Consider the following 23,039-nt stretch of genomic DNA (forward strand, 5'->3'; position numbering starts at 1 on the left):
GCAGCCCCAGCTTTTGACCTGAGACAGTCAGGTCTTCTGCCTGAGCCCAGGTAGCCAGGACTTGGGGACAGTCAGGCCCTCCCAACAGGCATAGGGACTTCCTGGGGGAAAGGTCACTGATGATGCAGGAACACGCCCCAGCGGGACTTTCAGTGACGCATCTGGCACAATAGGCCCATGATCCGAGCTTGGAGGCCGGCATCTCCAGCCTGCTCATCACGGCCAGGCATTACTGCTGTGACCCAACACACAGGGCAGGCCACGGAGCCAGACACGGAATCAGAGATGACAGCCACAGCCATTTCTGCTTAAGTGACAGGTCTTTCTGTTTCACTAGATCCACTCTTCTCCCACAGCCTTCTAGAGGCCCAGGATCTAGGCAGGCCACAGGGCGCTCCAGGCAGAGGCCCAGAGGCACACAGCCACAAGGACCCAGCCCAACCAACCAGGAGGCTGAGGGCTGGGCCTGGGAGGGTAGTGCAGCATGGCTCTGCCATTGCAGACACTGCCCACAAAGGGACAGGGTGGGGCTAGGCCAGGCGCTCCTCCTGGAGCCGTGTCCAGGGTAATGAGGCCTTACAGTGAATGGGCCAGGGCTGCAGGGGCACTCGGGGCCCCCGCCTGCCCTCCCACCCTGGACACTGACTACGGCCCCCTGGCTCAGCTCTGGACCTCCGTACAGTGGGGCAGGCCCAGGGCCCAGGACACCCTGCAGGACTCAACTTAGAACCGCATCTGGCAGCCTCCAGGGCTCTGGGACCCCACGTGTCACCAGGACCCTGAGCAGGAGGCTGGCACCTGTGCTGCTCCAGACACTGTGTGGCAGCAAGTGGGTCCTGGAGGTGGTGGGGACTCTGCACACCTCAGAGGAGGCCAGGTTCTGGCTGAAGGCCTGCAGCTAGAGTGGAGGGCCAGCTCTAGAAGCATGTGGCCACCGAATATGGGAGAGTGGCTGGTCCCACCAAGTGCCTGCTGCCCAGTACCATAACCTCCCCCAAACACCAAGCTCTGGCGGGAACAATGGTGTGGAAGAGAGGGGTACAGGGCACTCGGGCCAAAGGGTCAAGAGCAGGGTCCTGAGGCCTGGCCCGTGGCTCACTTGGGAGAGTGTGGTGCTGATAACACCAAGGCCGCGGGTTCGGATCCCTATATAGGGATGGCCGGTTAGCTCACTTGGTAGAGTGTGGTGCTGACAACACCAAGTCAAGGGTTAAGATCCCCTTACCGGTCATCTTTAAAAAAAAAAAAAAAAAAGAACAGGGTCCTGGAGCCATAGGGCTGGTCCCAGTAAGCCATCCAGTCACTTGGACAAGCCGCGGGGCCCATGCCTGAGTTTCCTTACAATAGGCACACAATGGTGCCTGCCTCCGAGGGTTCTTGGGTGGTCAGTGACCAGCAGGCTGGGCGCTCCCTGGCACACATCTGAGCAGACAGATGCATTCAGTCCAGTCTCCCTTGCTGGGTAGAAGTGTTCGTTACATTGCTCAGAGCATGATCCCAACAGTGAGCACCACAGAGGCCACGTGTGGCATGGGACAAGGGCCACAGAGCGAGAAGGGCAGCAGCCGGCTCGTCACTGAGTCTCAGGCTTGCACCCTGAGCCACAGCCCCAGGTCCTCGGGAGATGCACATGGGGTCGCCACCAGGACGCTGCCTGCCTTGAGGTTAGCTTCAGTAGCCATCATCATCATCACCATCACAGCCGTAATCTGCAAAGCATAAAGGACAATCAAGGAAGCTCAAGGACCTCTGCACAGTCAAGGGGCCTGGATGCTGCTCCTACCCCTTCTTGGGAGCCCCTCAGGCCATGGCTGCTCCGTCCTGGAGGCTGCGTCCACACAGGCTCCACCGGTGGGGACCACCATCTAGGTCTCCCCATCTGTGCGCGTCCTCGGGGCTGTCAGGCCCAGCACATGCACACCGCAGGGCAGGGATGCGGCTCCTCGTCAAGGGCGCATGTGAGCAGCATGGTCACCTGGGCCTCTCTCCGAGGTGTGCAGGTCTGAGTCCGTGTGCGTGACCCAGAGCCCTTCTCTGCTGGTGGGCAGCCTTCCTGCACATGTCAGGCAGGCCCAGAACCTGTGGCCTTCACAATGGCCCCTCGTGGGCCCTGTGGAGCCATCCTCTCTGACCTTGGCCAGCTCCTCCCAGCACATTCAAGGGTCTCAAAACCAATGTGGCCAATTTACAAAGTGTCTTAGATCAAATTTTCTTCCAGGGAGAAACAAAAATTTAGTCTGAAGCCAACAGACCTGAGTTCAGTGGTTCTCAGGGGCAGCTGTTTTGTGCCTATATTTCTCTGGAAGCCACCCCCATCCCGCCCTGCCCAGTCCCCGCATGGAGTCCACCCACCGCTGCCACCCAGCATCTGCAGGGCGCTGACGCAGGGCTCTCCATCCTCCTCGTCAGGGTCCTCCTCATCTGCATCCTCGTCAGGGTGGTATGACACAGGCCCACTCTCCACCAAGACAGCCTCGGGCCTGACGAGCCCAGCTGGGAGGGCAGGGGTGCTCGGGAGTAAGGCCTGGAAGGAGGGTCAGGCTCTGGCACAGTGACCACCACTAGGGAGGCTCCCCCAGGCTGGCCTTGAACAGGCCTCGGTCACTCCTGCCCCGACTCAAGCTGCTCACAGGGTCAGCCCGCACTCCTGCGTCCTGAGTCCCTTGCCTGCCTGCTCTCTGGCCCCAACCAGCCCCTGACCTGCACCCCTCCCCCACCCCCTGCACACTGTGCGGACCCAACTGCTGTGGGCTCAGCACTGAGGGCCACCAGCACCCTGGGGTCCTTGCTCAAGGAGAGGGCCTGGCAACACCAAGGCCCCGCCCCCAACAGCATGGCAGTCTGGGAAGAGGCTGGTGCTCTGGCCCCCAGCGCAGGCCCAGCCAAACCCCCGAGCCAGCACTGTCAGCTGCATAGGGATCCTCCCTGCCTGTGCCTTCTATTTCCTGAGCCACATCGGGGCCCTGATAAGAAGTGACAGTCCAGGAGGAAGATACCTGAGCCCTTGCCTGGAGGCCAGGCCTTGAGCCACAGAGGCCATCCAGGGAGGCAGGCCTCACACCAGGCCCTGGGCACCTACAGTGGGTCCCTCTGACCTGGCAAGCCCCTCGATGCCCAGCCCGAGGTTCTCTGCATGGACCAGGGAAGGACGGTCCCATGGACTGTGCTCTGGGCGACCGACACACCAGGTCTACAGCAGGGGCCTGCTCACCCTCGGCCCCTGTGCAGCAAGCATACAACCGGCCCTCATCTCCCATCCACTCCGGTAATTCGGGGGCTGCCACCACAGCCACTCCTCAGGCCTCGGGATTCTCTGCCCATGCCAGGCCAGCACCCCACCCCGTCAGGCCCAGTCTCAGTTCACGGATGTCGTATCTGGGCCAGGGAACAAGTGAACCGCTCCCAAGGTCCTCCACCCCTGGCTGTGCAGGACAACACACCTCTCCCATGGCAGCCTTCTTAGCCAGCTGCGTTGACACCAGGGGCCTCAACCTGAAAGAAAGCACAGCACAGTGACCTCAGCCCAGGCCTTGTCCATAGGCCAGGAGAGCGTGAGGCCCAGCCGAGGCAGGCATGTGTTCTCACAGCTGTTTCTGGCTGGACGTGAGGGATCCACCCCTCCACTTTATGTGTGAATACTCCCTGGGATACGTGACTCTTACCACTGGGGCAGCCCACCTGTGCCAGGCGGAGAAGGTGGGCTCTGCAGCTCCAAACACTGAGAATTGCCATCTCCAGCAGTGTGGCCAGCACTCCCTGGACACACCTCTCGGCTCCCCACAGCTCTCCCACAGTGACTGTGGGCCCCCATCTGCCTCTCTCCCACACTCCCCAAATCTCACTGTTCCTACCCTATGGGCTGTGCCACACTAATGTCAGCGGGACTCCACAGCCTCCTGCTGACACCTGTCCCACACGTGCCTTGCTGTTCCTTTCCTCGCTTTTTCTGATGAATCAGCTTTTCTTCTGTTCCCTCTACAAATCTGGGTTTATGTCCACCCTACATCTACTCTGCTAGGGCTGTAAACATCAGTAAATATCTCTGATCCGTAAATGCCACAGAAGCCCAGCTTCCTCGGCACCTGCTGTCCTTCCTGATGGCGCATGAGGACCTTGGGGAGATGAGGACCAGGAGCCGGTGAGCAGGTAGGAGGGCGGTGCATCTGTTGGGCCCACCTTGGTCCCACCTTCAGAGGTGGACACTGAGCGTGCTGCTCGCACCTCTCCTTTGACTGTCCCTGAGAGGGGGACGTCCCAGACAGGAGGCTACCAGGGTTCAGGCACAAGACACTGTGGGTCAACATAGGAGAGTGCTCAGCATCCCCCCGGCTGCCTCCCACAGCCTGGGAGTCCACGAGCGACCACACAGTGGCCACGCAGCAACACAGAGCCAAACAGAGGGAGCGGCCTCCAGCGCCCCTGCATCACGCAGCTCAGTTCTGTGTCCACATGTGCCACAATGCAGGCTGAGAGCAGCTGTGTTCAGGCAGTGGGGCACTAGGGGCACAGCGCTGGCTGGTTCCTCAGCAGTGAGCAGGACCACCATGCCTGGGGCCACCCCAAGCAGTCCGACTATGAGATGAAGGGCCACCAGCGACGCCTCCTTGGGGCATCCCCTCCTCAAGATGTCAGGGGTTATGCCCCCCAGATCCTTCTCTCCCTGCCCAAAGGCCCCCAACAGCCCAGACCACATGGACTGTCTAAGCATGGCAGCCCTGCTAGGTGAGCATACCCAAGTTCTAGGTGGAAGCCTCTGACCATGGGCCAACCTGGCAGGAAATGAGGGTGCTGGAGGACCCTCATTGCAGCCTGCAGCCCACTCCCCAGCCCTGAGCTCCAGGCTGTCCAAGCCCCACTTTCCTCCTCCCTGGGGGCTGTGAGGACAAGCTGGGACCTGCCTCTGCCACCTCAGAGCTCCTGCCTGCCCCCCCTGCCCCCCTGCAGCTGCGGCCCTGCTCCTCCCTGCCCTGCAGGAGCTGCCCAAGCTGCCCCAGCCTGGGTAGGGGGTGGATGCAGGTGTAGGGAGTGGGGTAGGGCACCCTAGCCCTGAGGCCTTAGTATTCCTTTGTCAGGACATTAAATATTCAAAAACTCAGATCCTGACCACTCAGAGGAGGATCAATGGGCTTCTGACATAGGAAGCAGTGTGAACATGTGGGTGCGCACACAGGCACGTGGCTGGTTCAGTCTGGTGCAGGGGCCTGTGAACCCTGACACCAGGCCCCAGGATCACCTGCACAGGGACAGGACTTCTCCCAGCACTGACAGAGGCCTGGTCAGGCAGGGAGAGGGGGCCAAGCCCAGGCTCAGGCCCTGCTTCAGTCCCCAGCCTTTCTACACCCAGCTGCCTAGCTGTCCCGCTGCAAAATGAGCAGATGAGGCTGGTGCTGTGGGCCACAGCAAGCAATACGACGGGAAGCCCTTGGCAGGCAGCTGGGGCCTGGGGCTGAGGGGCCTTCAAGCCATGGGACCTGCCTGGACTCTGTTGGGCTCCACTGTGACCTCCTACGTGTGCAAGGAGGGGCTGTGTTGGCATTCATCCCCACAGATTCAGCACATTAATGACCAGAAGATCTTATGACTGTATCAAGAGGCTGATGTGTCAGTTGAGAAAACTCACCATCTGCTCAGAAAGAGCTCCTCCAAACGCGGCACACATGGGCACTCCCCAGGGCAAGCCACGGGCATGGCCACGGTGTGAGCAGCACCACAGACCCCACTTGTGGGAGACAGAGCACCCACTAGACACTCAAGAGGGCCCAAGGGACATGATTATAAAAGAGACCCTGACAGGTTGCTGGGAACGAAAGAAGTGTATAGACATTAAGTGCTTTCCAGTACACAAAAGCATTTGGAAACACCACAAAAAGACCCCATAGAGGCAGCAACATCTCCGGAGAGGTAGAGACGCCCACACTCACGTGCCTGGGACCCTGGGGGCTCTTGGGGTGACTGTGTCCCCAACTCAGGGCAGGTATCAGAACCACTGTGAAGACTCTACCCACCCAATAAGGCCATCAAAGTACCAGTGGGAAGCAGAAGTGGGTCTAGATATCAGACTCTCGGGGCCGGCCCCGTGGCTCACTCGGGAGAGTGCGGTGCTGGTAGCGCCGAGGGGGCGGGTTCGGAGCCTATATGGGGATGGCAAACCTATATAGGTATGGCTAGTGCACTTGCTGGCTGAGTATGGTTTACACAACACCACGCCGAGGGTTGCGATCCCCTTACCGGTCAGAACAATAAATAAATAAATAAATAAAATAGATATCAGACTCTCAGTTCATACAACAAATGCACAGGCCAAAGAAGTTCTCTTGTGGGATCAGCCCCACCAGACACTGCCACGTCATACCAAGCAGAGCCACTAACCACTCGATGACAGCATGGGAGCAGAGGCCCAGGACGGCCCAAGCAGGGTCGGGAAGTGGTTCCTTAGAGAGAGGGCCTGCCATCGGCGGCCAGCCCCTAAAACACTGGCATGGGTCTCACCTCATTCCTTACACCAAAGTAGGTTCCAGATGGCCCAGAGCTTCAAGAATAAAAAATTAACTAAAAATATTAGTGAAGACATAGGACAGATTTCCTTACAATTTTGAAAAGACCTTTCCAAGCATGACACAAACCTCATAAAAAAGCAAGACTGGTACATCAACCTACAACAAATACTTCTGTATTGTTAAAAAAAGACAAAACAAAACCCATAAACAACATCAAAAGAGAAGCAACATAAGGGGGACAACACTCTACTCTAGGGAAGATGATTCCCTGAATACATGAATAGCTCTTACACGCCAGCAAATAAGCCATACGTAATCAATAAATATAGGTTTAGTAAAAATAGACAAAAACTTGAACAATCAAATTACAAAAAAATTATCGCAAAACACGTGAAAAACTGTTGTTCCCACTTAGGAGAAGAAAAGCAAGTTAAAGTATATTTACTTCTTAGATGAGTCATGATTAAAATCGGTAACAACTGAGAATGGGGGTGGGGGCGTGCTGACTGAGCAGAGCCACTCGCCTGTTCTCCATGATGGGGACACACCCACCAGCCGCAGATGTGGCAGGGCCCTGGGGCCCAGGGTTCAAGCTGGCCGCTCTGTGGTCTCCTCCCCATGACAGCTGGCAGCCACCACCTGATAGCAGTCATGGCATCTAGGGGTGGGCTCTGACATGAGGGCCAAGGAGCAACACGTGGCCCGCCCCCGCTCCAGCCCCATAGGGCCAGCAAGGCAGCCGGGGTGCACAGAGGGGCCCCAGGGACAGCAGGGTTGGGGCTGGCTCTTCTCCCAGCATGCACTCCTATGGACCCCCGGCCCACAGCGGCCTCCACACTGAGTCCTCCCTCCTCTGCCTGCCCCAGTCTCCCACCCTGAGCCCAGCCCAATGGGATGGGATGGTACCTTTTCCCCACACTGGTCACGGGGTCAGCCCCGTTCCTGCTGGCTGGTGTCCTTCTTCGAGACAGCTTCCTGGTGCTGCCTCTTGCCTCAGGCCGCACGCCCTCCCTCTGTGGGCTGTCTCCACCTGTGCTGTTGAGGTCCCGGAGCACACTATAGTTGATTTTGCTGGAGATTTTCTTCTGCTCTAGCATCTTCTCGATGGCCTCCCCAGCTGTGCTGGCCTGAATCGGCTCCCGTCGCTTGCAAGACTTCTTGGGCTTGATTGAAACACAAAAGCAATGCCTCCTGTGAGTCATGGACCTGCAAACCTGCTTGGCATCTGCTGGGTGGGAGTGGAAGGGTAGTACTCAGCAATTAGGGTGTCCTCAAAGAGCAGAGATGAGCGGGATGGGGCAGTGGTCCTGGCCCAGCCCCTCAGAAGAGCTGCTCTCACCTCCTCCTCTCAGAATGTGGAAGCCGGCCTAGTCCATCCACATCAAATCTTAGCCTCCCAGGTGAGTGGGCACCCAGGGAAGCTCCCAGAGATCAGCTGGGAGCAAGTCCCCAGGGTGCACAACCAGCGCAGGAATTGGAGGGGCCACTGAGCCATGACAGCAGCAAATCTGCTCACAAGCCCACCACTCAGATGCCTGGCTACACCAAGTCCCACACGGGGCAGGGCCGCACCAGCATAGCAGAAAGGAATGCAGCAGGAACATTATCCGGAATGAAAACAGACAATCCACCCCAATGTCCAGGCCCAGCTCAAAGGCCCCAGCCACCTTCAGACCCCAGACCTCGTCCTGGGAGCAGGAACTGCAGACCCTCTCACGGCAGGCAGCCAGTGCCAGGCCCCAGCAGCTGACCTTGGCCCCCCAGCAAAGTCAGCCATGCCACCTCCCACCTCACATCCTGCACCCCAACCTTCCCAGCGCAGTCCCATTGGGGAGAGAAAACAAAGGCCCTCAGCAGAGTGTGAACCGTGCTGCTGGGTCGGAGGAGTCCCCGACCCCAAGCTCCAGGGCTGCTCCACCTTGGTCCTGAGAGGTTTGCAACCTCACCGGCAGTGGACCCACCTCAGTCATTCAGAGGCTCATCCACTTCCAAATTGATGACGTGGCCAAAGTCACTGTTCCAACCAAGCGGCTGAGCCAAGTTACCTGGACAGCCAACAGGGCAGGGAAGGAGCCACAACCAGACCTTCCCAGGTCATCAGGAGAAAAAGGGACCCATGACAGCAGTGGAGGCCTCTCATAGCCCTGACACAGGACTCACGTCCCAGGCCCTCAGCACCCAGCCCCGGGTCTCAACACAGTCTGCCTTGGGGCCTGGGTCAGAGCCTTGCCCCAAAGCTGAGCAACACGTCCACCCACAACGAGGCCAACATCGAGCTGCGTGCAGCCAGCACAAGGGAGGACCGGGCCTGGGACGTGGGTGTGGGGTCTGGAGCTCATGGTCTCCCGTCACCTGTCTCGGCCCCCCAGCCCCTCTTGTCCCAGGGGAAGGGGCATTCCAGGGATGCATTCCTCCTGCACACCCGGACGCTCCATGGAAAAGGCCGGCCTCTCAGCGCATCACAGGCAGGCGCCTACCTTGTGCTCCTTGTAGATGCCGAGCTCCTTCTCCTTTGCTATTCTCGCTTCTTTCTCTAAAAGTCAGACACAGTGGCTGGCGTCAGTGAGGGCCCCAGGCGCCAGCGCCTGTGCAGGCAGGTGGGCGGGCGCTTACCCCTCTGCTCCCGCAGGTACTCTGCGTTCTCCTTCATCCACAGCTCAGCCTTCACACGGGCTTCCGCTTCATCCAGGATATACTGGGCAAAGCATAGCAAAGCGCTCTTAATGCTCAATCTCCACGCCGAGGGCACACTAAGACCACGCTCCCGAACGGACACACCTCCCTCTTGCATGCTCACATCGTTCAAGGAAGGGGAAACGTGGGGAGGCCTCTAGTCAAGAGTGGAAACTGAGCTCAGGCTGAGTTGTCGAGAACAGCATGGGGACCCCAGCTAGCCAGAGTGCAGGGACACAGGGCCCCATGGAGGGACCCAGCCGAGGGCATTAGTTGTCAACGTAGGAGCAAACAGGCAGTCCCAGGCACTGTGTGGACGAGCACTGCTGAGACCAACACGAAAACCAGCCCACAGGCCAGCACTCCTGGAATTTGTACTACGGAGGCGCATGACATACTTGGACCCAGCAGGCGCCCTCCTATGACTGGAGATGGTTGGATGGGACCAACCCAGGCTGGATTCACGTTTGCCACAGGCCACATGCCCAGATGGTGCAAAGGCCAGGTGCAGGGCTGAGGCCTCCCGACAGGGGCACAAGCCCAAGGATGCCTCTGGCTTCCAATAGGAAGAGCATGAGGTGGCCAAGGTCACCCTGGAGCTGAAGATGGATGAGGGAGTCTAGGGGGCAGGGCCTGGGGCCAGTGGAGGGTAATGAGTACACTGAGAGACCACCTTCCTGCCAGGGAGCATCTGGGGAGGCCAAGAGGAAATCACAGGCGAGCGATGGGCCCTGGGCTGCAGCACCCACAAAAGCTCAGCTAGGGGCATATGGCACTTACTCTGTCGATCTCAAGGTCATCAATGCCGCTGAGGTCCAGCTCCCCATCTCCCAAAGCATCTGCTACAGGGAAAGGCAGTGTCAGTTTCATGAGCATCAGCTCTTATCACAGGAGTGCAAGCACTTCCTGGGCAGGATCAAGACTCTTCTAGAAGCCCCATTTCCTCCTCTGCACCAGCAGCCATGGCCCCTTCCCCACCATAACTCTTTATTTTATTTTATTTTTTAAAAAAGATGACTGGTAAGAGGATCTTAACCCTTGACTTGGTGTTGTCAGCACCACACTCTCCCAAGTGAGCTAACTGGCCATCCCTATATGGGATCTGAACCTGTGGCCTTGGTGTTATCAGCAACACACTCTCCCAACATGTCTCTTTAAATGCCACAGGGGACAGTGCTTAAGTTAGAGCGCAGTGAAGAAGGCAGGACACTGAACTAAGCTACAAAGAAACCCCCAACACGTCCATGCTCTTCTGTAAGAAATGAGCTTTTGGTGTTGGGAGACACAGGCTCTGTGGCCCTGACAGACAGGGAGGCCAGGGTGGTTGGGTGAGGCTGCCACCCTACATGTTCCCAGTGACTGTGCCTATAGGCCTGGGGTGGACATGAGGGTGAGTCAGAAGCCCAGGCCTCAAGAGCCTTCCATGACCATGGCCAGGACCCTCCGGCCCCACCTGATCATAGCACAATCTGCACAGCATGGACACCAGGGCACTCCCTCTTCTCCCAGTCCCTTGTCACCCAATGATTGGCTGCCAAATCCTGTCAACTCCAGCCCATGCATAGCCAGGCCATCTTGGTGCCTGCCAGCCATGTCGCTCATGGCTGAGGCCCCTGATGGCTCCTCTCGTGCTCAGATGCACCCCTCAAGGCCGTCTGCAGTCTACCTGCTCCCCTCATACTCAGCTCCAGATGGAATGGCCTTTCTGCTCCAGAGTCATTGTGCCTCTGTCTGACTTGAGGCCTTTGCAGGAGCCCTCTGTCCAGTGCTGTGTGTGACCCACCTGTGTTGTGCTTACTCAGCAGCCACACCACCAAGGCAGGAGCTTGACTGTCTCCATGCGTGGCCTAGAAGTCGCATGTTAAACATCTGTCCCCCTCATAGGGGCTCCTCACACAGAGGGTAGCCCCGGCTCCTGGAGAGGAGGCACAGCCTAAGGGTGCAGGTGCTACGGGGGGCCCGAGAAGCCTGCCTGGCAGAGAACTGAGATGGGCCAGCCTGCCTTTCCCCAGGGCCACCAGCATCACAGCCCTTCCCAGCTGCCCACTGTGGGATGTTTTACAGAATGGGAGTGGCAAGGAGTGGAGGGTGGGGTAGGGGGGCATCTGCTATGGCTGGGTTCAGGTACAGTGGGGGCAGTGAGCACCCCCGGCTGCAGGGTCCTTGATACAGCCACGCTCAAGATCGGTAAGCAACGTACCCCAGGACAGTGGGATGGGCTCTCAGTACAGGCTCTCCCACCAGGCTAAACAAGCCAAAAGGGAGAACACAAGACACCAGTCCCTGCCCTGTGGACACCCAACGGCCCACCAGTCACATGGAACCTGCTGCTCTCAGGCCTGGCCACCAACTAGCCAGGGTGCTGGGCAGGAGGGTGCCCACGGCCGGTGCAAGGTCCCAGAGACAGAGGTGAGGCCTGCTGGGTATGCCAGGGCATCTGCACATGCCTAACTCTCCACCTCGGGGTCACTGACCCTCACACAGCTCTGTTTGGGGGACCAGCAGTGTCCCCACCCAAGTCCTCCCTTCTAGAATGCCACCCCTCCTAGACAGATGAAGTGGCTTTTGATTCACTCAATGACAATGACAATCTGGACTGGACACCTCTGCCGTGGCCTCAGCAACTCTTAGTCCCCTCCTGCTCTGGGGCACTCACTGGGGTCCCGGCTCTGGGAGGAGATGCACTCGCGGATGGAGTCTGAGATGCCCAGGCTGGCTGCTGTAGGCAGGGGGCCAAGCAGGGACTCCAGGGCCGGGGGCCTGCCGCCTCCCTCGGGGCCTTCTGCTGCTTCCGAGCTGCCGGGAGTGCTGCCGTCGCCAAGGAACTCCCGGTAAAAGTCCTTGTTCAGGTGGCTAGCAGCAGCCTCCAGCTCCTCATCCTCAGCGTCCTCCTCGCCAAATAAGCTGGATGTGGTGTCCTCGGTGGGGCCTAGGGACACACAATTCACGTGCCACCTGTTAGCCAGGCAGAAGGCCAGAGAAAGCCCACTTTTGTGACAAAACACTTTGCCAAGCTGCAAAGTAACCAGTGGAGAAAAAATGGTACTATCAGCAAACGCTGCTGGGATGTCTACACGCAAAAGAATGAACCTTGACCTGCACCTCACATTTTACACAAAAATTAATCCAAATGGCCCACAGACCTAACTGTGAGAGGTAAAAGTATAATCATTTTAGAAAAGAACATAGAAGAAAATATTTCTGAGCTTGAATTAAGCAAATATTTCTTAGATACAGCGCCAGAAGCAAAATCCATTAAAACACTGATTGATAAAATGTATTTTGAAAAAATTAAGAACTTTGGCCCTTTGAAGACACTGTTAAGATGACAGAAAGGCAACTCACAGGCTTATTTGCAAATCACATACTTGATAAAGGACTTATATCTGGAACATAGAAAGAACTCCACAAATTCCCTAAGAAAACACATAAGGCAATTAAAAATTGGGCAAAAGATGTGACCAAAGACTCCAGCAAAGACCACTCACAGACGGTTAGTAGGCACACACAAGATGCCCAGCACCTGCAGTCACGAGGGATGCACAGTGACCATACTGAACCATCACGGCTCCACCTCACCCTGACGCACAAAAGACGACTGTGCCATGTTCTAAAGCATGTGGAAGGGACGCAGTCTACCCTGCCTGCCTGCTACCAGGAATACCACGAGGTGGCCTCTGCAAACTGTTGGACGCTTCTTAAAGCTGCAAACACTAGCCTCCACATGCCCAGCAGTCCCACTGCTCAGCGCCCACCTGGGCATGCACACACAGACTTGCACGTGGGTGTTCAGCACAGTTTATCTGTAACAGTCCACAACTGGAATAACCTGGTGTCCTTCAGCCACTGAGCCGGTGGACACATCAGCACACTTGTGGACTGTTACCCACAACAAAAGGGAACAAGCTACTGATGGATCACTCAGAATGACTCCTCTCAGTGAAAAAAGCCAAAGGAAAAAAAGAACACATATTATGTGATACCATTCATATAAAATTCTGGAAAATGCATCTAACTGATAGCGAGAGAAAGCTCAGTGGCAGCATGGGTCGGGAGGGAAGGGGTGGATTACCAAGGGCACAAGGCCTCTTTTGGGAGTGGCAGACCTGTAGATCATTGTGACTGTGGCGACGGCTTCATAGGGATGTGCATGTGTCGAAACTCAAATACCAGAGGACGTAGTTTAAACGTGTAGTCTGCCGTACATCAATTACGCTCAATAAAGCTGTTAAAAATCATCCAATGGTAAACCTTCCTTTAAAAAAAGATATTTAAGGGCCGACCCCGTGGCGCACTCGGGAGAGTGCGGTGCTGGGAGCGCAGCAGTGCTCCTGCCGCGGGTTCGGATCCTATATAAGGATGGCTGGTGCGCTCACTGGCTGAGCGCTGTACGGCCGGTCACAAAAAGACAAAAAAAAAAAAAAAAAAAGATATTTAAGATATCTTACTCTGTGTTTTAGACTGCTTTGCTCTAAACATGTTCCATGTAAAAGTCCATGGTAAACACTGCATGTCCTATCTCGACAAATGTGTCCCTGGGGAAAAGCATCATGTTCCCAGACAGCAGGGGACCTGATCCTCCTCGACAGGTTAGGGTGCTCTCCACAGAGGCCCACGCTGCCCTGTGCAGCTTTGCCCTGTATGAGCAGCCTCTCAGAAATGAGCCCCCGCCCCGCCCTGCAGAGGCCGCAGCCGCCCATGCCGACATCCACACTCCACATCCTTTTAGTGCTGCCATAGAAGTACCTCCAGAGTCCAACCTCCTGCCCCAGCTCTACAGGGACAGGTCATAAGCCTCTCGGCCTGGTCCCTGCAGCAGCCCCACCCCATGTACCTCGGCCCCCAGTGAAAACCACAGCCCTGCCCTCAGCCCGCACATCCTAATCCAGGACGCCCCAGCCAGCAGCTTGCCACTGTCCCCCGGCCACACTGGCCTCCCCGCTGTGCCCCACAAGGCAGCACAGAGGTCGGCCCCCTCAACAACACACATGAGGCAAACTCTACCAACAATAACAACAACCAGAAATGGGAAGAGGAACATGCCCATCTTGTCACTGTCACAGCAGGTGCAAACAGATATGTGTGTTCAAGAAACTGAGGAATGAAAAAAATCACATGAAGAAAACCACTAGAACAAAAGCACAAACCCAAGGTTCATAGAATGCCACATAAAAAAGGCTTAGCGATAGAAGTAAACGAGCTTCCTTCAACTACTAAAATTGTTCCCTAATGATATCGGCAACAAGTGGGCTGGAGACACATCTACATGGACAGTGAGGGCGGGACATGTCCACGCCCACCTGTGCCCAGGGCACAGGGCACCCCCTTCCCTAGTGCCCTCAGTGCATTCAAACACTGACCATGCACAGGCCACCAACACGCAATGACACCACACAGAGGAAGAGCAACAACTTCAGCAACGCTCCCTGCTTATAATGCAGGGATGTGGAAGTTAACGACAAAACCAGGAAACAGCCCTCATCCCCCAAAACTCTCCCACATGGAAGAGGAAACACAACTTGAGACTGAGAACCTGAAAACACTTCCTAGCAGGACAGTGGGCCATAGCTAGAACATTGCTGAGGAGCACTTGCTGCCCGCGCATGTGCAGCCACCAGGACACCAGATGCATCAACAGGCAGGTGACTGGGAGCTGAAGACAGGAGCAAAGCTGGGAAGAAGGATGGAGGTTAAGGGCAGAAGTCACAGCAGAACTAACGAATAAATGCAAAGGCTGTTCATTAGGAAAATTAACAACCTTGCTGGGGAAAAAAATAAATAAATAAAACTATGTAAAATAAGAAATGATAAAAGAAAAAATAACCCCAGAAACAAAAACATCAAGAGCATCAGGATACACATTGCTCAGCTCTTCACGTGGATGGGACAGGCGAGGGGCATGAGCGTACACAAGACCAGGACCCAGGCAGGCTGGACACGGGAAGCCCTGAACACAAGCCACGTTCATTGGTGCAGAGGGCCCCTCCACAGACCTGCTGGCATCTGACATCTCAGAGATCAGGGTACTCAGTGTAAACAGACAGGTGGGCATATCCTCACCTCACAGATAAGGTGGCCCCCTGGCCTAAAGCTTGCACCTGTGTCCTGAGGCGGCACCGGAGGCCTTGTGCAGAAGCCAGGGGACGTGCCCACAGCTGCCACTGCAACTCAGCAAGGTGCTGAAGGGCCAGGCAATGGACTGGACTTGAGAAAGGAAAGAGGGACATAAAAACTAGTGAAGAGTGGTGAAAGAATAACTATTTGTAGAAGACACAATTAATTACTTGGAAAACCCAATGATAAATTGAAAAATACAAAACGTGATAAAAGAATTCCTAACATGTAAGAACACAAAGTCAGCACACAGGAGTCAGTACCTTTCACAAGCAACAAGCAGTTGTAGGCACAGCGAGAGGAAAGACGCCGCTCATGACCGCAACAGAGAAGGCAGTGGGGCCTGGGTGATGGCACGCCATGGGGCTTAGCACACAGAGGAGAAGCCCAAGAGGAAAAGAGATGCCTGCTCTCAGGGAGGAGGTGACGGGGCAGCAGGGCAGGGGTGGCAACGACATGCTTAGCTGGTGGATGAACAGCGGGCTGGGGGCAGACTAGAGCATCCCAGGTTCACAGGAAAAAGTAAATGAGCTGCTGCAAAAGCACAGGGCATGAGGAGGTGCCAGCCCCTCCTCCAGACTTTCCATCTCTGACTAAGTGGCAGGCTCCAGACACATGGACAGAGCCATGAGCCGTTTCCAGTGCAAGCAGTGCCTGTGGGTAAGGGTGGCGGCGCCAGGATCAGAGAATGGTGCACATCTCACTGTCCCCAATACAGCTCTGCGCAGACCCAGAGCACTAAAAAGGCAGATGGGAATGTTCCTTCAGTACGCTGCATCCCAGAAGAGAAATGGAAACCGTGTGAGCCCACATAGATCTGTCTTAGAATGTGCGCAGCAGCCCTGAGAGGCCCCAAACTGGACACTGGACATGTGTGGCCACAGCACGTGGGACAAGCACTGAGGAGCAACCTGTACCCACAGCCAGCTTTCAACAGCCCTGGAGGCAGCTTGAGCACTGGAGGACACAGGGAGGGAAGAGGCCTCGGCCCCCAGGGCTACTGGGAAAGGACAGGGCAGGGCCAGGGTTTCTCCTGTAGGCAGCAGCGGGAGCCCAGTGTGAGAAGAGTGACCCAGGGCCCCAGCTGGCAGGGGCCACGGAGCAGCTCAAAAACAAAGGCTGGAGTCTCCAGCATGGTGGGTGGGGAGGGGTGTCCAGGGAGTACCTGGACATTCGGGACAGTGTCAGGGCCAGGAAGTGACCAGCGGCCTGGGGCAGGAGCGGGACCCTGACATGTAGGACTATGTAGCCATGGAAGGGGTGACAGGAGGGGTGGGGTCAAAGGTCAACAAGTGGGGGAGGTGCTGGTGGGATGGCTGGGGGGCATTCAGACTACACTCCTCAGGAGAGGGGAGAGACTCACCATCTTTTGTCAGGCTGGCGAGGGTCCCCTTTGCCTTTGGCCGGCTGTTTTCCAGTTCAATCTCAATTGCATCCTGGTAACTGGATATTTCACCTTAAACAATAAGTTAAAGCAAAAAGTAGGCACAAAACCAATTTTTCTAACAGAAGAGAAGCGTCTGTATGGGAGGATGGGCCGGTTACCTTCAACTTCCTCCAGCTTTTTTGACAGGACTTGTTCAAGCTGAGAGAACAGAGGATAGAACAGTCAGTGAACCGAGTTGCATTGGTGCCCATGGCCTCACTGGCGGCCAGCCCCTGGTGCCCACACAGAGGTAACAAGCAGCAAGTCAGAAAGGTGCTGGGAGACAGAGCCTGGGCCTGGCCCCTGGAGAGAGGCTGCTCTTCCAAGGAGCTGTGCAGGTGCCTGAGGGAGAGCCTGGGCCTGGCCCCTGGAGAGAGGCTGCTCTTCCAAGGAGCTGTGCAGGTGCCTGAGGGAGAGCCTGGGCCCTGGCTACATCAAGGCTGATGACAGGCTGTGGGACCAGCAGTGACCACCGCCCTGCCCACCCGCCTGTCCATCTCTGAGTGTGGCACTGTTTCCTGCCGGGTCCCTGGCTGGGTCAGAACTACGTGCACAAAACCATGACAGGAAACACAACTTCAGCAGTGGCTGGCTCCAGGTGGTGAGACGGGCAGCCTGTTCTTCTTTGGACTTGTGGTATATTACAAAGTACACATCACTTGTGGAATCCCCGTTAGAGTCTAGCTTGTGGGAGCAAAACCAGAACTGAAGCACTTCTGTGGGGAGGCACTGGGAGGCTCCAGGTGCGGTGGCCCAGGAGCCCCTCACCTAAGGCCCGAGCAAAGTGACACACAGGCCCCTGGCTGCCCACGTGCACACACCTCGCCTGCACGCAGACCGAGGCAGCCTCTATAACTAAGCAGCTTGTTTTGAAATAAGGACAGATGTGCAACGGTGGAGCTGCTCAAGCCACAAGACACTCAAGTGCGGGATGGGCGTGGTACAGCTGGGCCAGGCAGCAGGACAGTGCTACCTGCTTCATCCGCAGCTTTCTCTGTCCGGCCGTGTACGAGGGAGGGTCACATTCCTCCTCCAGGTCGATCTTCATAAACTCGTCAATGGTCAGCTGACTGGTGGGGGTGTCTTCAAATTCTGTGAGCCTAAAACAGAAAAGTGAAATGGAGCCCAGTGCCCCAGAAACAGCACTTAAGACTGAGTTTACAAGACAGTCCCTCCACAGGACCCAGTGCCCTGGTCACACTCAACCACAAGCCTAGGCCCAGATCCTTTCTAGCAGCTTCTCAATCCCCACCCAATCCTGCCAGTAGCCTGGGTTCCTGGGAGCAAGGCCCACAGGCTCCTCATTGCTCCACACGTACGTCCCCATGGTCCTGGTTGGAAGACTCAGAAGGCCCCGGGAAGAAGGAGGCCCAGCCAGAACCTCCACCTGCCCCACAGCCCAGGCAAGCAACGCAGGTAGGGATTCTACGCTCTGCAAACAATAGAAGCTTAATTCTTATCCACTCCTGTACATTTTACACAATCTTCAAAATGTTTAACAAAAAATTTTTTTAAAGAGAATTAGAGGTTGAATATCTAAAGCAAAATAATTTTCCATCTGCTTTTGGAAACTGCCATAGGATATGATCTCAGTGGAAAAAGAGCAGTCAAGTGTGTAAGACTTGCAATAAACTCAGCAGCAGTCACAGGTCTGCAAGCAACTCCCACCATGTCAAAATCACACTGATCACGTCAAAGTCTATTACATGAAGCTGTTGTTTCGGAAGGGCTGTGAGTTACCATTTAACACCGCATACCAAAGCAGGAGTGCAGAGCCCCACCCTACATCTGCCTGCCTCATGTGCCTTTAGGTTAAACACACACATCGGTCTCTTGCTTGACCCCAGCCCCCCACTGGCAGACAGGTCATTTAGGCTCTCAAAGTCCAGGATGGGCCACACCAAATAGGAGACAGACAAAGCCTCTCGCTAGTATGTCAAAAACAGCGTCTGCCAGCTTCCCAACTGGGAGTTAGGGCAGCTGTACAAATCACCTTCCACCTTAACTCACACAGAAACGCTGAGATCAAAAGAGAGGGGACACCTTCACTGGACAGGGCAGGCCCCAGAAGGTCTGGCAGGGAACACTATGGAGGGAGGCGGGGTGCCCACCAGCACACCCAAGCTCCTGTGCAACCACAGCCAGACTGGGTCCTGGGCAACTGGTGCTACCGCACTGCCAGGGCCAGGGGCTGAGCAGAGGCAGTGGGGACTTTGGGAGGCAGCAGCAGCTCCAACAAGCAGGCCTCACCATGGTCCCCATGCTGTGACCTAGAGCCACCTACCTCTTGCGAAGCGTGGACTCACACACTTTGACCACGCTAATGACCTCTTTGACAGTTCTCCGGAAATCATGCATTCTGGCTGCAACTAGAAGTGCTAGAAAGGAACAAGAGGGGCCTCGTAAACCTGAGCCATGGCTGGCAACTAGGAAGACAGAATACAGAAGAGAGGATGCTTCTGTGTAGCCCAGGGCGGCCACAGTGACTGACCCCACACACAGGGAGATGACGCCTGGAGCAAGATGGGTCTGCCCAAGGCAGCAGGAGCCTCGCCTGGGTGGCCACTGCAGGTGAGTGAGGGGTTGACAGGGGGGCCCACCCTTCCCTAAACAGAGACATTACACAGGGAACTTCTGGGCAGTGAGACTCACTACCTTATTTTGGGTGGTGGCTACATCACATTCCATTTTTAAATACAAGGAGATTTAAAATACAGATTTCAAGAATTTCACGTAACTCATCAAAGCAAAGGAGCTAACCCTGAGGTGGCTCGTGTGTGAAGCACTGGTTGTGACGGGAGCTTAGGGTTCTGACATGGCCCGGGTTGAGGAGGAAAAGAGGATGGGACCACAGGGGGTGGCGACGTGTTAACCAAGGTTGTGGTGGACCGACAGGCCTGGGATTGCAGTGCAAACGTGGAAATCAGGTTTTCAAATGGAACTGCATCAGGTAGTATTAATTCTGCTGTTAGCCAAGTGTAGGAACACTGGAAACTGTGGGCACGGAGGTAAGGGGCACCGGAGGAGGAGTGAGGGCCCTGCCAGCTCGAGGGGGCTCCTCCTGGGCAGGGGGCTCTGGGTCCAGGGCTGGTGTAGTCAGCCAGACCATGCCCATGCCAGCCCCAACAGCACCCAGAGCAAAGCACAAGGATTGTCTATGGCAGCTGCAACCTGGAAGGGTCCACAGGGGCATGACAAGAACAGCTGCCCTGCTGATGGGGGCAAGGGGGAGATTAGCCAGAAAGCCTGGGCACCCTCTGCAGTAATTACTCGGTGTCTCAGACGAGAGGCCACGGTGTCTCATGCCAGAGAGCTGGGCACCCTGTGACCCTGAGCAGGGCTGGCCACATGGCCACTCCCCCGAGAGTGGGCAAACCCAAGAAGCCAGGTCGAAGCCCTCAGCCTCTGAGAATCCTAACACTCATCTGGAAGCATCCTGTCCTTCAGCCTCTGAGGGTCCTGCAGAGGTCAGGGCTGCGGACCCTGGCAGGCCATGTCAGTGCTCGGCACGGGAGGCAAGGAGGTAACTCTTAGTGCAAGGCCAGCTCTGCAAACGCGTTCTACAACCCGTGGGCTCAGCCTGCTTGCAGTCAGGACAGAGATACCACTGCAGTGGCCAGTGAGGCCAGTGTGATTCCACGTCCCTAGGGAAGGTGGCCAGGGGTCCCAGTGTACCTGCTCCACAGAGGCCTGAGGGGCGGCGGCCCGTGTGCATCCAGTCCCTCTTCATCCTCTGCAGCAGCCTCAGGGCAGTCATGGACACCTCGTGGTTCTTCTCCCCGAACTCCAGCAGGTGGGCAAAGCGCGGGATGTACAGGCAGGGGTCTGCAGAGAGACAGCCCCTCAGCAGCAAGCAGCCTTGCGCCCACTGGTGCCAGGATCACTCTTCAAAAGGAGGCTTTACAGGGTGCTCAATAACCAGACAGGGCAAACAGGACAGCCTGGAACACCTGCGCCCCGCTCCTCCCCGAAGCACAGCCTCCCTTCTCCTAGGCTGGAGCAGCCCCTTGCAGATGCTAACGGCCGTCCCCACAACGTTCCCTGGGATTCTCAGAGGGGACTGATGGTCCAACAGCAGGGCAGGTGTGGGAACCTCATGCAGACCACTCTGCACCCGCTGGTGGCATGTGGTGACTCCAGGGGGGCAAAGGGCATGGAGAGACCACATGGTGTGCCCAGGTTGGAGTCTGGGGCAATCTGGAGCTACAGTCCATTTCTACCATTTAAAAAAAAAATCTGGTGCTAAAAAATATTACTGGGAGGAAAATAAGAGTTATTTTAAGAACAATATAATTGTTTTCAATAAACATAAGCCATCAGAGCTAGGGATTAACAGTTGTTAAAAGATCTCATCCTCATTTGGGTGGGGCTTTGGCATTGTTTAGTCCTTAAAATAGATAACTAAGTTTAAAAATACTGGTAAATATTTCAAGAGAAATATGTCAGGAGACTGGGGTAGGGGCAGGAAAGGCTTGAGCATTTCATCCAGGAAAGAAAAAAGAAAACAATGTGAGATTATAACAAACCCAAATAGAAAACACATGACATGGGTTCAATTCCCTGATCAGCTTGGACACAAAGGCACTAGCCAGGACACACTGTTCAGAAGAGACACTGAAGGCGCACAAACAGGTGAAGGCTGGCTCGGCAGGCCCCGCAAGGCCCCACAGAAGGGGCAGGGCCACAGTGATGCCCTTGGCTAGCGTGGAGTCACAGGCAAGAGGGTGTCGAAAGGGACTTGGACCTCATACAATGGAAAAAAATTTTTTAAAGAAGGCAAACAGTCTCGAATCTGTAGGCAACAGTTATAGAGGAAGAATTAAATGAATCAAAAGCACTGGAAACAAATTTCAAAACCACAGAAATAGGAGATTTTAACATAGTTCTCTCAAATTTGACAGACTAGTTAGGGGGGAAAAAAAGACTGCAGAGAAAATTTAACAATTTAAAATTCTGCACCGTACAGAGTAATCCTTCTCTCCCAAAGTCTGTGGAAAAGGTATGAAAATGACCATGTACTAAAGGACAAAGAACCTCAAAACATTCCATTTAACATTGATCTCATGGGCATGTCCTCTGACCACAAGTGCAATAAAACTAAAAATTAGCAAGAAAAAGATAAACAAAGCCCCCTCACTTCCAAACACTTTTAGAAAATTTAAGAACAATCCTTTAGGCAACTGTATAGACTTAAATACTTGTTATAATTAAGGAAGAAACTTTGAAAATAATACAGTTAGTAACCAAATACCGGAGAGTTAAAAATGAACTAAATAAACTTAAAATAGGCAAAAAGAACTAACAAAGAAAAAGAAGTGCTCTGGGTGAAATGTGTCCCCCAAAAGTTTGTGTGCTGGAAACTTGGTCCCCACTGTAACAGTGTTAAGAGGGTGGGAAATCCGATTATGATCATTTGAAAGGGGTAGAAATGGAAGTGGCACCACTCCATTCACGAGCAACATTTTTACTGCCTGTCCCCACAACTTCATGCTCTGCTGGTCTAGAGGTCTTGGTTCTGGAGGGAGGACTGCTTCCATCAGCAGACACAACAATGATCCCACTGAACTGGAAGTTAAGGCTGCCACCTGGCCACTTTGGGCTCCTCATGCCTCTGAGTCAGCAGGCTCAGAAAGGAGTTGTGGTGTTGGCTGGGGAGACTGACCCAGACTACCAATGGGAAGTCGGACACTACTTCACAATGGAGGTAGGGAAGATTACATCTGGAATACAGAAGATCCCTTAGGACATCTCTTAGTACTATCATGTCCTATGATTAAGGTCAATGGAAAATTACAACAACCCAATCCAGGCAAGACTACAAATGGCCCAGACTCTTCAGGGATGAAGGTCTGGGTCACTCCACCAGGTAAAGAGCCATGACCAGCTAAGGTGCGTGCTGAAGACAAAGGGAATACAGAATGGGTAGTAAAAGAAGCTAGTTATAAATACCAGCTTTGAACACGTGACCAGTTACAGAAACGAGGGTCATAACTGTCATCCCTATTGTGCAAAGAATATGTTTGTGCATCAATACATATGGCGTACATATATTAAGCAATCATCTTTGTTTTTGGTCCCCTTATTCTTATCATGTAACACAAGACTTGCTGACTTTATATTAGTATTTAAGTATTGTTAACTTTACGTTTGCATTTAAGTCATGGGATATCAGGAGAAGAGTAAAATCACCTGAGGACTTCACCTCCTGGGAAAGGGACTAATGCATTTTTGATTGTATGCAAGACAGATGCATCATGTTAGGCAGAACTATTACATTGTTATCATCCCACTTGGAGATTAAGTATGGTTTAAGGAGATAAACACAGACA

The 23,039-nt window shown here is 55.0% G+C and overlaps 1 protein-coding gene across 5 annotated transcripts in view; it reads right to left on the bottom strand.

The window, feature by feature from the left end:
- Positions 1–301: 301 nt before the first annotated feature.
- Positions 302–23,039, bottom strand: part of BRF1 (BRF1 RNA polymerase III transcription initiation factor subunit) — a 73,866-nt gene continuing 51,128 nt past the window's right edge. For 2 of the 5 annotated variants that reach the window (XM_063090538.1, XM_063090542.1), the window contains 13 exons: positions 20,386–20,535; positions 18,995–19,088; positions 17,684–17,810; positions 16,830–16,869; positions 16,648–16,740; positions 11,827–12,099; positions 9,951–10,012; positions 9,111–9,192; positions 8,975–9,030; positions 7,404–7,660; positions 3,441–3,492; positions 2,353–2,524; positions 302–1,709 (listed from right to left, as the gene is read on the bottom strand). In XM_063090538.1, coding sequence (XP_062946608.1) covers positions 1,672–1,709; positions 2,353–2,524; positions 3,441–3,492; positions 7,404–7,660; positions 8,975–9,030; positions 9,111–9,192; positions 9,951–10,012; positions 11,827–12,099; positions 16,648–16,740; positions 16,830–16,869; positions 17,684–17,810; positions 18,995–19,088; positions 20,386–20,535 — 1,496 coding nt within the window. In that variant the 3' untranslated portion in view covers positions 302–1,671. Of the gene's footprint in view, positions 1,710–2,352; positions 2,525–3,440; positions 3,493–6,705; positions 7,156–7,403; positions 7,661–8,974; positions 9,031–9,110; positions 9,193–9,950; positions 10,013–11,826; positions 12,100–16,647; positions 16,741–16,829; positions 16,870–17,683; positions 17,811–18,994; positions 19,089–20,385; positions 20,536–23,039 lie in introns of those variants that run through there. The other 3 variants (XM_063090539.1, XM_063090541.1, XM_063090540.1) reach the window with 3 other exon arrangements.

The sequence above is a fragment of the Cynocephalus volans genome, chromosome 3 (assembly GCF_027409185.1).
Source record: "Cynocephalus volans isolate mCynVol1 chromosome 3, mCynVol1.pri, whole genome shotgun sequence".
Lineage (NCBI taxonomy): Eukaryota > Metazoa > Chordata > Mammalia > Dermoptera > Cynocephalidae > Cynocephalus > Cynocephalus volans.